General features: G+C 42.4%; 1 protein-coding gene across 6 annotated transcripts in view; it reads right to left on the reverse strand.

The window, feature by feature from the left end:
• The window catches only part of MICU3 (mitochondrial calcium uptake family member 3), a 262043-nt gene that overhangs the window by 47533 nt on the left and 199683 nt on the right, over positions 1–14827 (reverse strand). For 2 of the 6 annotated variants that reach the window (XM_082243037.1, XM_082243039.1), the window contains exon 8: positions 11628–11666. The exons of the other annotated variants lie outside the window; for them this stretch is intronic. In XM_082243037.1, the coding sequence (XP_082099163.1) occupies positions 11628–11666 (39 nt within the window). The remainder of the gene's footprint in view (positions 1–11627; positions 11667–14827) is intronic. 6 annotated transcript variants of the gene reach the window in all.

Consider the following 14827-nt stretch of genomic DNA (forward strand, 5'->3'; position numbering starts at 1 on the left):
ATATGCCAGAAAGAGACATCAGAATGTCCTTTCCATACCTGATGACGAATTTTCCCACAAATCGCTATCGCTCAGTTCTTCAAGTAACTCCGTTTCGCTGTCACTGTTTTCCAGTTCATCTAAAAGCGCTTTTGCGCACAAAGAACGATTTTTGGACGCCGTGGTCGTTCTCAATTTTCCAGGCACAAAAACTGGAAAAGCACAGGCAGGGCACTGGAAAAGTCACCAGGTGCAGTCCTGTGGTGAAATGGGATGATACAGTGTAATCTGTTAGGATCACAGCATTGTATCATGTCATTTGGGTATTTACACTTTTGAATTTGCCGCTGGTTCCACCCCCCTGCACCGCAATGCTCGCAGGGAAGGGAACCGGAAGGCAAGTGCCGGCAATCGGCCGTGCACAGAGCGGGGAGAGAGTGTGAGGAGGACGCCAGGGAGGACGGCGGGGGATTGCAGGGAAGGTAAGTAACATTCTGGTGTAATCCCAAGTGTGGCTCGGGGTTACCGCTTTTGGTACTGAAAGTTAACCCGAGCCACACTCGGGAATACCGCCGGGGGGGTTAACCACTTGCCAACCGCCCTATAGCAGTTTTACGAATACAGGTTGGCGGCTGTGCGCAAGATCACGTATATATACACGATCCCGCACTTCTGGGTAGTGGGCGCGACTGCGTGCCATCGGTGGCTAGTTCCCCCTGTCATTATACACATTGGGAGCCGATCTGCGGGTACCGTGGACTCGATGTCCGCAGGTACCTGCCAATCGTTTGTTTCAGTGGCAGAATGGCTGTGTAAACGAGGCAGATTGCCATACTGTCAGTAGGGAAGGCATGAATTCTGTGTTCTTGCAAAGCAGAGACAAGGATCCATGTCTTCCCTTAGTAAAAGCACCTCCCACACAGTACACAAACACTGGATTAGCACACAGTTAACCCTTGATCGTCCCAGATGTTAACCCCCTTCCCAGCCAGTGTCATTAGTACAGTGACAGTGCATACTTTTAGGACTGACCACTGTATGTCACTGGCTCCCAAAAAAGTCAGTTAGTGTCCAATTTGTCCGCAGCAATATCGCAGTCCCGCTATAAGTCGCTGATCGCTGCCATTACTAGTACAAAAAAAAATTTCTTCTGGTTGTATGCTTTAGAAGATCAGCTAATGTGCATACTAGCCGCATTCTCAGCTATAGAAACTGGCAGAGAACTTGAACATATAACTTTAGCTCTACTGGGAGCTAGAAGTTAATTGAAAATGAAACAGTATTTATCTAAAACCTAAATATCCTTTATTAGGTGGACTTACATTAAAGTGATATTAAAGCAGATTAAAAAAATAAATAAATAAATAAAACATGTCATACTTACCTGCCCTGTGCAGTGGTTTTGCACAGAGCAACCCCCGATCCCCCTCTTCCCGGGTTCTCCACCGGCGCTCCTGGCCCTTCCCTCCTGCCGAGTGCCCCCATAGCTTGTTATGGGGGCTCCTGAGTCGCTGCTCTGTGTGTCCATTCACAGAACACAGCTTGGACCCGCCTCCTCCTCATTGGCTCAATGGCTATGATTGACAGCACTGGGAGCAAATGGCTCCCCTGCTATATCAGTCAATGAGGAGAAAGAGAACAGGGGGGGGGGGTGATGTTCTTGTGCACATCACTGGATCGAGATGGGGCTCAGGTAAGTATTATGGGGGCTGAGGGCTGCTGCACACAGCAGGTTTTTTCTTTTTTTTGCCTTCATGCATATAATGCATGAAGGTAAGAAAAACCATGAGCCTTTACAGCCATTTTAAGAGGTCCCCATATATATACTGTAGCAATGCAGTAGCTAACAATGTTACAGTGGTTACAAATACTTAGCAAAATGATTACAGTATGATTGCAAACTACTGTTTTTCAATTACCTAACCTAAAAAACAATAAAATTTGTAATGTGCAAGTTTGAATAGGAAAGGATTATTACAATGAGACAAAGACTTTTAGATTTTGACATATTGGTATACTATTTCATTGCTGAGGAGCACAGCTAAAGTCATGACTTGGACAAAGTCTATGACATCAATAAGGAGTAGCACAAAGTGAGCTGTATGGAACAAAAGGCATTCACATTCCCACTTTGGCTTTCTGACAACAACATGATCCTATGGCACTGAACACCACTTTGTAGCTACTTACAAGCACTGGGAAAGCTGAAGTGTGCAATGAAACTATGACCACAAAGAGACTCATTGAATGGATAATATAAAGGATTCCTTATTGAAGAATCAGGTACATGTTTTTTTTTTCTTTATTTGTAGCTAAACTAATGTGACTTTTACTGTAAGAGTCTCTTACTTCCGAATATCAATAATAGCCCGCGCATGCCAATGTGCCTCTTTTTCAGTATGAGTATACCTGCTTTGCAGGCTACAGTAAACTCCACAGGGTCCCTTAGGAATACAGTGGTTTACCTAAACTGGTAAATGGGAAAGAGCTGGGCTTTAAAAAAATCACAAAGTTTAAACAGAACCCCACACCAAAGTTCATACACAACCCGTGTCCCCTTGGTTACAATTTGATGCATTTTTGTATTGTAATTGGCCATAGAGTATGCACGTGTAAATGATTCAGTGAGAATTGTCCACATAATGATTCTAGGCCAGAGGAGCTGAGTGCATTTGGTTTAGCTCATGTCCACCACAAAAAGTGTATCTGGTGAAACTGGCCTCATCTCCATCTAGGCGTAGGCTGGATTAGACACTGCAATGACTCAGCCTCTCTCTTAAAGCAGATCTAAACCCAAATATTAAAATCTCATATAACCTTTAAAATTAATTTAATTTCCTTCTGTTACATTAACCACTTGCCATCCGGGGCAAATTTGAAAATTTTCATATATACTGTATTTAAAAATATGCTTTTTCGGCAGGATTGGCTGCTTTACTGACCAGTAACGGCCAGTAAACAAAGAACTAAAACAGGAAGGGATGAATTAAAAAAAAAAAAAAACAGGAAGTGATGAAATCCTTGTTGCTTCTGGCTTCATTCATCACAGAGGAAGAGGAGGAAAGGATGTTCCTCCTTCTCCTCTTCCTGCAGCCAGCCCAACAGAGTGTAGTAGTCCCAGGATGGGCACCGGGGCAGGGGGGTGGTGGGCACTTTTCTGAGCCCTATAAAGGGATAGGGTCCTTGTAGAGCTACACAGATCACTTTTACTTGACAGCCAATCGCTGCTGGCAAATTTTGATATCAGAATTATGGCGGCTGCAGCCATGAACCTGATATAACTACTTGTTCCAGAGGACATACAGGTAGAGTAGACAGAAAATATGAAAATCAAGATTAAACTAAAATGTAATTCAAAAGTCATTTTCATTCATTTTAATTATTAAACTTTCATCAAAGAAATGCCTGGTGGTGATCCGGTAATGGCTGATTCATATGGGCAGCAGGAGGTGGTGAATAAGAATAGGTGGTGGGGTGACAGTTTTATCACCCTTGACTGCCCCCTTAAGCTGCAACAGTAGCCGGGGGTTGTACACAAATTATATCCCCACCAAATGTGACCGATTCAAGTGAATGAGGCCATGCAGCGACCACCCTGCAACAACGTGCAATTGCGAAGCAGGGGTTTGGGCCTTTCAGGATTAAAACAAGCGGTGAGAAGGTGACATATCGCCTCCCAGCCACCTGTTCTCTGAAAATCAATCCACCACAGATTGCTTTTCAGAGGGTGACGAGGGCTACCGCAAGTGTGAACAAGCCCTTAAAGGATAAGTTCACCTTTGGAACTTGTTACATGTTCCACTAATATTTAAGGAGAAACCTGTACATGGGCCAGCTCCTGCACTTTTCAGATGTCACTTTTTAAAAACAGCGCGGCTGTGTGGGACTCCACCCATGCCGCCATGTTATTCATTCCAGTAAATGAATAAAATAAACTACAAGTACCACTTTCAATGGGCTGTGGGGCACTGATGAGTGCTCTCGTAGTCCACTGACATGTCCTCCAGCTTTCAAACAGAGAGCCCATACAGAGGTTTGGGCTGAAGGGCCAGAGGACATGTCTGCAGGCATCCACATTGCATCCATGATCTATTGATTGCAATTACAATGCTTTCCAGACTCCTGCAGGAAAAAAAAATATGTGCATTTATGATTTGTTTCTGCAATAGTGAACTTAGCCTTTAAAGTGATTGTAAAGTCCCGTTTTTTATTTTAAAAAAGAATAAACATGTTATACTTACCTGCTCTATGGTGGTGGTTTTTCGCAAAGCAGCCCGAATCCTCCTCTTCTCGGGTTCCTCTTCGGCTTCCTGGCCCCTCCCTCCGGATGAGTGCCCCCACAGCAAGCAGCTTGCTATGGGGACACCTGAGCCAAGTCACAGCTCTCAGTGTCCATTCAGACATAAAGCCGTGACAGACCCTACCCCCTCTCCCTACTAATTGGCTAAATGATTTTGATTGACAGCAGTGGGAGCCAATCGCGCAGAGTTGCTGTCTCAGCCAATGAGGCGGGGAGTCCCAGGCAGCCTAGACACTCCTGCACTATCGTTGGATAAAGACAGGCTCAGTAGGTATTGGAGGGGTTGAAGGGGGCTGCTGCACACAGAAGGTATTTTTATTTTAATGCATAGAATGAATTAGGATAAAAATACCTTCTGCCTGTAATCCATGTCCTTAGTCTTCTTGTCTTCAGCAAACTGTTTGCAGCCTTTCTTGTGCATCATCTTTCATCTTTAGGGGCGACAGCCATACAGACCAATTTGATGCAGTGTGAGGCGTATGGTCTGAGCACTGGCAGGCTGACCCCCCCCCCCCTACCCCATCAACCTTGGCAGCAATGGTGGCAGCACTCATATGTCTATTTCCCTAAGACAACCTCTGGATATGACGCTGCGCACATGTACTGAACTTCTTTGGTCGACCATGGCGAGGCCTGTTCTGAGTGGAACATTTCCTGTTAAACCGCTGTTTGGTCTTGGCCACCGTGCTACAGCTCAGTTTAGGGGTCTTGGCAATTTTCTTATAGCCTAGGCCAGTGATGGCGAACCTTGGCACCCCAGATGTTTGGAAACTACATTTCCCATAATGCTCATGCACTCTGCAGTGTAGTTGAGCATTATTGGAAATGTAGTTCCAAAACATCTGGGGTGCCAAGGTTCACCATCACTGGTCTAGGCCATCTTTATGTAGCGCAACATATCTTTTTTTCTGATCCTCAGAGAGTTCTTTGCCATGAGGTGCCATGTTGAACTTCCAGGGACCAGTAAGAGAGAGTGAGAATGATAACACCAAATTTAACAGATCTGCTCCCCATTCACACCTGAGACCTTGTAACACTAACGAGTCACATGACACCGGAGAGGGAAAATGGCTAATTGAGCTGATTTGGACATTTTCAATTAGGGGTGTATTCACTTTTGTTGCCAGCGGTGTAGACATATATGGCTGTGTGTTGAGTTATTTTGAGGGGACAGCAAATTTACACTATTATACAAACTGTACACTCACTACCTTACATTGTAGCAAAGTGTCATTTCTTCAGTGTTGTCACATGAAGAAAGATATATTAAATGTTTACAAAAATGTGAGGGGTGTACTCACTTTTGCTAGATACTGTAAATGTTGAAATGACCATCCATTGTTTTTAAGCACAATACTGGAAACTAGGACAGTCCACACATGTATTTCAATAGTAGTGTAAGTACCAAATTCATAACAAAGATTTGAGTGGGGAAAATAGCAATAAAAAAATGTGCCCTTTTCTACGGATGTCATTTGAAAGCAGGAGCACCCTGCTGTGTAAAAATAACAAGTAATTAGTGACAGTAAAAATATTGACATATCTTCATTAAATACCATTTTCAAAAACACTTAAAAGTGGACTGTAAAGAACGCTCCAGTGACAAGAGAGAAAGGAAGAAAACAACACTAACTTTTGACATCTGTGGAACATGTACTGGCAGGTTGGGGACCTTTGCACATTTCCAGGAGTAACTGTTCATTTAAAGGGATGTTTTCCTGAAAATAAATGAGTTTAAATCCACGTATACTACATATTTGGGCAGATTAGCACACTTTTGCACTTTGGAGCCACAAATGTCATCTTCTTCTTTTTCTGGGACCCCACAATATTAATTTTCCAAAGAAAATGTATACTCTGAGGTTACTTTCAACAAAACCAGATCAAAACGAGTGATGGTCAGATGATTTCTACCAACCTAGATTCACAGAAAATCTGGCTGATTATGGTAAGCAGAAGTTTTTTTTGCTTGATGAACCAATCTGCCCTATGGATCATTTACTAGTCTATGTGTGCACTATTTTTGAAAAGCCTGCAATCCATCCAAGATCATGGGCTCTCTTTCCCTTATCCATGGACTGCAGACACCCTTAACTAATCCTAAAAAAAAGAGAATCAGAAGTAGGGCTTGTATGAGACTATGGAACATGATTCCTAATGCCTCGCACACACGCAACGATTACCGATCGGCCGTCTTTTGTCCAGTGTTGTTGTGTTGGTTGAAATGTGCTCTAGACTGCACACGAATTTTCTCGGCCAACAAAAACCAACTTCAGAAGTGATGTCATGTGATGGTTTACTTTCCGTGTGTTTTTTCTTCTCTGAGCATGCCCAGTCTTGCTCATCGGATTTTTGTCTGCCGAAATCTGTACTGACTGAGGAACAATCGGCCGTTCTTTGTTGGCCAACAAAAATTTTATAGCCTGCACACCAGATTTTGTTCAGCCGAAAAGTCTGAGTCGGTTGTCGAAAGCATCATACTAACAAGCTGAAAATCGGCCGATCGGACGTTGGCCGAAAATTCACGGCCAACTATAGATGCGTGTTTACGAGGCATTATTCTTTGTAATGCAGTAAGCCAAAATAGGGAATACCCATACTTCTTTATGATATTGCCCAAATAAGACAGTATTGCTCTTTTTTCCAGAACTTGGACCGTAGCTCCCTCATACTAGTTCACACACCCGGCAGATTAAACACACCTGTTAATTGTCAGTAAAGCTAATTTTGTAAGCCAGATGCAGTTATTTTCAAGTTCCTGGTCCTTTAACCACTTAACGACCAGCCACGTAGATCTACGTCGGCTGACTTTGAGTGGTTATACCGGGATGATGCCTCTAGCTAGAGGCATCATCCCGGTACCGTTGTTTGAAGCCGACGGTCGGCTTTCCGTCGGTAACGATCGATGCGGCTCGGGAGCCGCTCGATCGTTACCCGGGGGGGCGGGAGGGGACGTCCCCCCCCTCCCGCCGCCTTCCGCGGCTTTGCTTGGGGCGTTCGCCGGCTGGATGGAGTCCCGATGAATGCCGGAAACTGCATCGATCGGGTCTCCGATGACGTAACCCGGAGGCGGCGTCCATGACGTCACATCCGGGTTACTGTGCTGCAAAAGGCGGCAGATTTGAAAAACGGCTGTATGCAAAAATGCCGTTTTCGGCATTTTGCATACAGGGAAGTGTAGTGGAGGGGTCTAGGGTCTTTTAGACCCTCGATCCCTCTATAAAGTGTACCTGTCACACATATTGGTGTCACAAGGGATGTTTACATTGCTTGTGACAGCAATAAAAGTGATCAGATTTTTTTTTTTTTTTAAAAAACTGTAATAAAGTTAAAAAAAAAGAAAAAATAAATAGGAAAAAAAAAAAAAAAAATTTAGCCGCCCCCGTCACCGTTAGCTCGCGCACAAAAAAAAAACGTATACGCAAGTCGAGCCGCAAATGAAATCGCTGTTCAAACCACACATGTGAGGTATCGCCGCGATCGCCAGAGTGTGGGCAATAATTTAAAAAAAAGAGCTACACTCTAACTCTAAACTGGTAACCGTTAAATAAATTTAAAGCGTCGCAGATTGAGATCTCTATTGACCGTAGTTTGTCGCCATCCCACGGGGGGGCGCAATTTTAAACCGTAACATGTTTGGTATCTATTTACTCGGCGTGACATCATCTTTCACAATATACAAAAAAAATGGGCTAACTTTACTGTTTAGTATTTTTTAAATGCAGTGAAATGTGATTTTTCAAATTTTTTCCAAAAAAATGGCGTTTTAAAGACCGCTGCGCAAATACTGCGTGACAAAAATTTTTGCAATGACCGACATTTTATTCTCCAGAGTCTTTGCTAAAAAAATATATATAATGTTTGGGGGTTCTAAGTAGTTTTCTAGGAAAAAATACTGGTTTTAACTTGTGAACAAAAAGTGTCCGAAATAGGGCTGGGGGTAAAGTGGTTAATGTGATAGACAACCAGGCTAATCAAAAAGTAGGCTTGGGAGACAGGTACGGAAAAGCCAAATTTTACTTTTTATAGGAAAAGTTGAGATATTTAAATAACATTAGTTGACTATATCTTTGTATCAATCTACTGAGTATTTTGACTTGCAGTTTTTACTGATGGTAACCCCTGCCTATGTTCATGGTGGCATTGAAAACTGTTCTGCAACGCCTAATTTACTTTATCTCTTGTCCTGCATTTACTATTTCTAGTCAGGGTTTTAGGATTACCAGGTGGAGCAGGTCCGCCTAGATGTCCCATTACCTGGCAACAGACCCAAGTCCTTTAGGAGGGTTTCCAAGGCATTCCCAGGCTACCAAAATTATGTAATCTCTCCATGATACTAGATTTGATGACGTACAGGAAACTCGTAATTCTATACTAATTATGCAAAATTCTATTTAAAAAAAGCTGCAACAAGGTGTTTTTACCTTAAAAACAACTAAATCAATGGTTTTAAACACATTACATTCATTACCCTGCAAGATAGGTGCTAGCAAAGTATAGTGGGCCTTGGCTGCCTAATAGCAGGGCCATGATTTTCAGCTGGGCTGTCATGTCTCCCAGGTGTGGCTGCTGAGAGGGGAGTCTCTCTGCTGGCTCCATGAGATGATTCTCATTGGGTAGTGGAGGAAACCCAATCAGAGACACATTCAGGCGTGTATCTACCCCAGAAGGCAGATTCTGCCGCAGAGGATTCTGGGAGTGGGTATAAGTTTGATGGGAGCGAATGATGCAGCATCTTTGGCAGGAAGCCGAGTCCCAGGAAGGAGAGTATGGCTGTCTCTCCTCGTGTCAGAGGGATTGTGTGTCTCGGGTGGCTTGCCTGAGAGTACAGAGAGAGAGCTGAGCTGCAGAGAGGATCCGGTGTGCCGAGGACCAGCGGAGAAAGAGGGGTTCAGTTCCAGGAAAGCACTCCACGTTCGTGAGTACTGTGAACTACCTCTAGGGGTCTTCCCAGCTTAAAGGGGACCACTCTGGTGAATGTCCCTGGGATCCAGGAGCTAGCTAGCGGTAAAGGGGGTGCCTAGTGAGAGGACCCTGAAGTGTCAGAGGGGGTGCCTAGTGAGAGGACCCTGAAGTGTCAGAGGGGGTGCCTAGTGAGAGGACCCTGAAGTGTAAAGGGGGTGCCAGCGGTTAGGCCCTGAAGAGTTAAGTGTACAGTGTGCAGTGTTGAGAGTTGCAGGAGCACAAGCAGTTACAAGGAGCTACCTCAGCCAGTGCAGGGCTGGAGGGAGCTGTTCACCAGACTTTTGAGCTAAACAGAGTGTCAAGAGTCAAGTGTATTACAGTCCTGGATCTTCTGAGTTAACCAGAGTGTTAAAGTCGAAGTTCTAGCACAGTTCAGCAAAACAGTATCTTCAAGCACTAGGAAGCTTTGGTCGGCATTCAGCTGGCGTCAAAACAGTGCTAACAGGCATTTTTCTGTAAGCAGTCCAAAGTTAAACCTAGTTGAGCCAGATGAGTATCCCACTCATTCCCTTCTCCCATCCCCATTACAAAATAACCAAAACAAACCAAAGATGCCGGAATGGTCATTGACTCCAATCTCACAATGGGGTATTCAACTTAAATGTGTTGGAAGTGTTACCGGTAACAATGGCAGACCCATATCAGGCCCAATGCCTGGAAAACCTGCAACATTTATATATATCTATCTATATATATATATTTATATAAAAATATATTTTATATAAAACTACACAGCCATATTTCCTCATTACATGTATTCTGTGCTTAGGAGCACTGAACAATGGTTGTGCTTGTCTGCTTATTGAATCTCAAAGCATGTGTGACAGGCTTCTAACAGTAAGACTAGCTATACATATTTGGATTTTCCTCGTTTAGCCTTGCATTCATTGAGGAATCTCCACTGCCGGCTATTTTATTCAGACAGCCACAGCACCTTCCCTTAAGGTCAGCAAACACAAACTAAACTAAAAGGGTTTTAAATCTTCTCTACTCTACTCTAATGTTTAGTTTTAGTTCAGTAAAAAAAATCTATTGTGAAATGAAATTTTTCTTCAAAATTGTATTGTACTCAAATACACTGTAGATGCCAATGCCAAAATCTAGTACATAAAAATTGGCCTAGGCTACAAACTTGCACATTCAAATTTTAAACATTCTCTCTCTAACCATTTTGCTGTTCCTAGCAAGTGTTCATTTAATAATAATTCTTAATCGCTAAAGAATCAGCCCAGTGAATTAACACAATACACAGTAATAGATATGAGTTGCAGGTGACAGATGCCTTTAAGGTCCCTATCCAGACCTCCAAATTTTAGCACATCTAACATAATTCTCACCTAGGTGAGAAATACAGAAGTACAGCACAGAAAATCAGTTCAATTAAAAAAATATGTCGAAATGTAAAAGAAGGAATGGGGAGGGGACAGATCAGTCATTCCTTAGGCCCCTATCACACTATCTGCTCCGTTGGCAGTCTCTGTTTTTCTCAGCGGGGGATCGATCCGCCGTTCCCCCCGCTAAGCAGGCAGATGGCAGCTCCGTCTCCGCTCTGTGTGTGGAGACGGAGATGTCAGGTCCCCGCTGTACTCTATGGGGGAATCGGATGAGAACAGACCGCCTGTCTGTTCTCATCCGATCCCATCTGATCCAATCCACCAGACGGATGGAAAATAGGGTTTCCATCCGTCCGGATTTGACGGACAGGATCGGATCGAATGTCAGTGGACATGTCTCCGCTGACATCTGCTGCCCCATAGGGATGCATAGGGCATCCGTTCAAATCTGCCTAAAAACTGACAGGCCAATCTGAACGGTCCGCATGTGTGAAAGGGGCCTTAAGGTACTCAGAGACGTTAGCAGACTGTTGCCTGGTCCAGTCAACAGCTGGATCAGTTATGCTTGTATTAGTAATCCCTAACCTGAGCAGACAACCCAGGACCAATCTCTGGAGAATAATCAAAAGACCGGAAAATAACGTTTGTGACATGGAGATTTACACTAGCGCATCCTATGATTGGGGAATCATTCAAATTGGAAAATATCTTTTTAAATCTACTAGGAGCACATTTTGATATAAACTGTTGAGAACTCTCAAACCGCTTCCATTTTTCCTTATGTAAGTGGGGCTTTAAGAATGCGACCTGGAATCTCACTGGCTGTTGAGCGCAATGGACATTATACTATCCTACACTTTTATTTAATAAATCAGGGACTTTGCCCTATGCTAAAAAAACTGATTACAAGTGGAAACATAGACATGTCATCGAAAACAATCATGATCTAGAAGGAGATGTTATCAACACAGCACAAGGATTTTTTAGGAGACAGTGTCAGCTTTCACGAGTAAAGCGTGTATAGACCATGTTAAAGCACATGTACATACACCGTTAGTTGTTGCAAGGTATCCATAAAGTTGTAGACGCTTACATACACCAACAAGGCCCAAGTGAAGTGTCACATTTCAGAGTCAAGTCGTGAGCAGCCGGATGAAAGGAAAGAAGACAAACAGAATAGGTTAAGGCATGCACATCTTTCACTATTTACTGACAACACAAAACAGAAACATGCAGCACAGTTTACAACATGACCAACATGTATTTCATTACACTAGTAAGGGCTGGAATCACTAGATATTTCATATACATTTTTAGCAATTAAAGAGAGCAAATACCATAGCATTTAAATACGGAAACAATCACTAGAACATTAATTCAAAGGTATGCTCGGATATTTTTGTGCCTTGATAGAAGAGTTTGCATCAGAAGCCCGTCTTCGTCTTCAGGCTATGCCCCCTTTTTAGTCAAGTTGCAACAATTTTTATCATACAAGTACCTTTTACATTTTTACACAGAAGAGTGGCAATTATAGCAAAGCAGAAGCTTATATTGAAAAATATGTCTATACAAAAACCCCAACATGGTACAGGCACCCTTTGCCAGGATAGCCTCAATTCGTCTTGGAATGTAGTCATACAAGTCCTGAACTATGTGTAGTGGGAGTTTATACCATTGCAAGAAATCTTATATTTCTTCAACGGATAAGCATGGTTTGGATTTGGTGGTTGTGGAGTCCAAGGAAGGCTTCAGCCTTCCTCCTGGTGTTTTTTAATCTACTCTTCAATTTGCTTTGCAGTCTGTATGTGTAGAAGTTTGGATTTAGGGTGATACCATTTTTTAACTAACTAAAACAGTGTAGTGCAAGCTTTCGAGGTACAATGGCCAGGTAATACTGTATATTGACTAACAAAGAGGTAAACTTGCCACAGAATTGTGCACTAAAATCATTTTAGTTAGCCAATAAGTGGTATCACCCTAAATCCAAACTTCTACTTTTGTGATGGCTAATGGTACAATACTGTTGCTGTAATGTGTATGAGATAGGCTTGTATCACTAAAGATTAGTGTGTGAAGATGTACATAAAAGGTATCAATGAATATATATGCAATTTTATTTCACATGTAAATGAAAGCAAAAGCTAATAATACACATCAAATAGGTTAATTTTAGGGAAAACCTGTCCCTGCTGACTGCCAGACTCTTAATTGACCTAATGGTCTCAGTACTACCCAGGATAATAATGTACTGCTCCAGCCTTCTTCTATTCCTGGAACCGCATCTATAGGTGCTGGAAATATCTTGGCTTGTCCCAGATACAATCTAAACCAACATCCAACAAAATGGGGAGCAAATGTAGTGCGGATCACCTTATATACAGTAGTTAATCTTTACATCCAGCCATAAAATCCAAGATTTGCTGACATTGCTTCAGAGTTTAATGGCTGCATGCATGTTCCAGGTAGGTGCCGCAGACAGTACTAAAGATCGAAGAATTCAGTACTGTCTGGCAACTACCTTTTCTAAAGGAAGTAATCAGTCTCTCTATTTCTCTCATCACAATTTTCCTTCAACCATTTTACTGTCAGGGACATTGTGCACACTGGAGGGTTGTTGGGGTTTTCTATTTTCAGTGTTATATTTTTCCCAGTCCATAGTGCTAAAGGCCTCACAAATATTTTAACCTGGTCAGGTAGTTAAGCAGGTTATATCTGCTGAAATGATGTGAACATAATTTTATTTGTAATTACACATTTAATTTATAACTGTAAATGCCAAGGGACTTCTGTTCCTGGCTACATGCTTGCTAAAATCCCAATAACTGGGAAGGAGGGGTTATCCTAATTGGTAAATGACTTGATACATGGATCAAAATGCAGCCAGTTCAGCAGGGACCGGCCAAGATTTGAGCCATCTATGGGCAGGCTGACTGTACCCAAGTTAATCCATTGATTGATTGTACCCAAGTTGATCCATTGGTCGACCTGGGTACAAACAGACTGTCGGATGGGCCGCTAGCAGTAGTCATTGTGTTCTGCCAGCTGAAAAGGTTCCCTGCGTCCCGCCACCACCCCCCTCCCCAGAACCAAACAGCGCTGTGGGAGACATTCCCCCAACAACACTGTATTGAAGGGGGAATCAAGTGATTTTTTTTCCTTCCACCCATGGATTTTCTTGTACAATTTCTGTACAATCTCCTTTAGATTTACCTTCAACTATGTAGTGCAAGGGTCTGCTTGATTGAATACAAATTGAAAGTGTTGTTTAGGTTTGACCTCATATTATATGGATTTTGGTAAATCTAAAGGAGAATTTTACAATGAAATTCATAGCAAGTGTCCAGAGCAGCATTTCTCAACCTTTTTTCCGCCACAGCACCCTTTGACAGTATGCAAAATCTAGAGGCACTCCAGGTGACTTATATTTTTTTCAGGGCAAACAAGTCCCTCATTTGGTGGTGAACATCTCATGGTTTTTTAAAATAAAACCTGGCCCACATAGTAAAAAAATACATAAATAAACTTTAGCTGTATTTTTTTGCCACTACCATGACATACACACCACCAAAAAAATGAATAAAAAATGCCACTAGTAGGGCCAAGAAAAAATGCATTTTGCCCATTTTATCCTACCTAAAATAAACACACTGAAATTAAAGAGTCTATTTCTAAAAAAAAAAGTTTGGGGGATAAATGTGACTTTCACCCAGCACATTTTTTTCTATCTAAAACACTAACACTGACAATAGCCCTAACACTGACACCAATCTATCTCAACTTGTTTTTTTTTTTTTTTTTTTAACAAAATGTTTTTTTGTCTTTTTGCACAGACTTCTCCTCTAGTGAGGAGAAAAAGATAAAATGTATATTTTACTCCTCAGAAGAGAAGCAGTACAGGGGCAGGTTCTACTTTTAGTGATCAATGGTATTGGCTATCACAGTGTTAACATGATTGTTACTCTTAGACCAGAAGCTGTTGGTGCCTTCATGCTTGGGCATGCAATTTAGCGCATTCCCAGCACAAACAGGTTTGCAGCACCATGGAATAAAGCGCACTTTTGTGACGCCACCCATATGTGTTACATTGTCATAAGAAATGTTATTTGATGCCACCCTAGCTGAGACAGGCTGAACTAGGCCTTAGATAATGCAATTTTTACCATTAAAAAATCACAATGCCTGTTTTATTAAGGGTCATGAGACAGGGGCTGCCATTTCTGACCCTCTAAAAATGCTACTTGACTGGTTG

Source organism: Pelophylax lessonae, assembly GCF_965119305.1.
Source record: "Pelophylax lessonae genome assembly, chromosome: 1".
Lineage (NCBI taxonomy): Eukaryota > Metazoa > Chordata > Amphibia > Anura > Ranidae > Pelophylax > Pelophylax lessonae.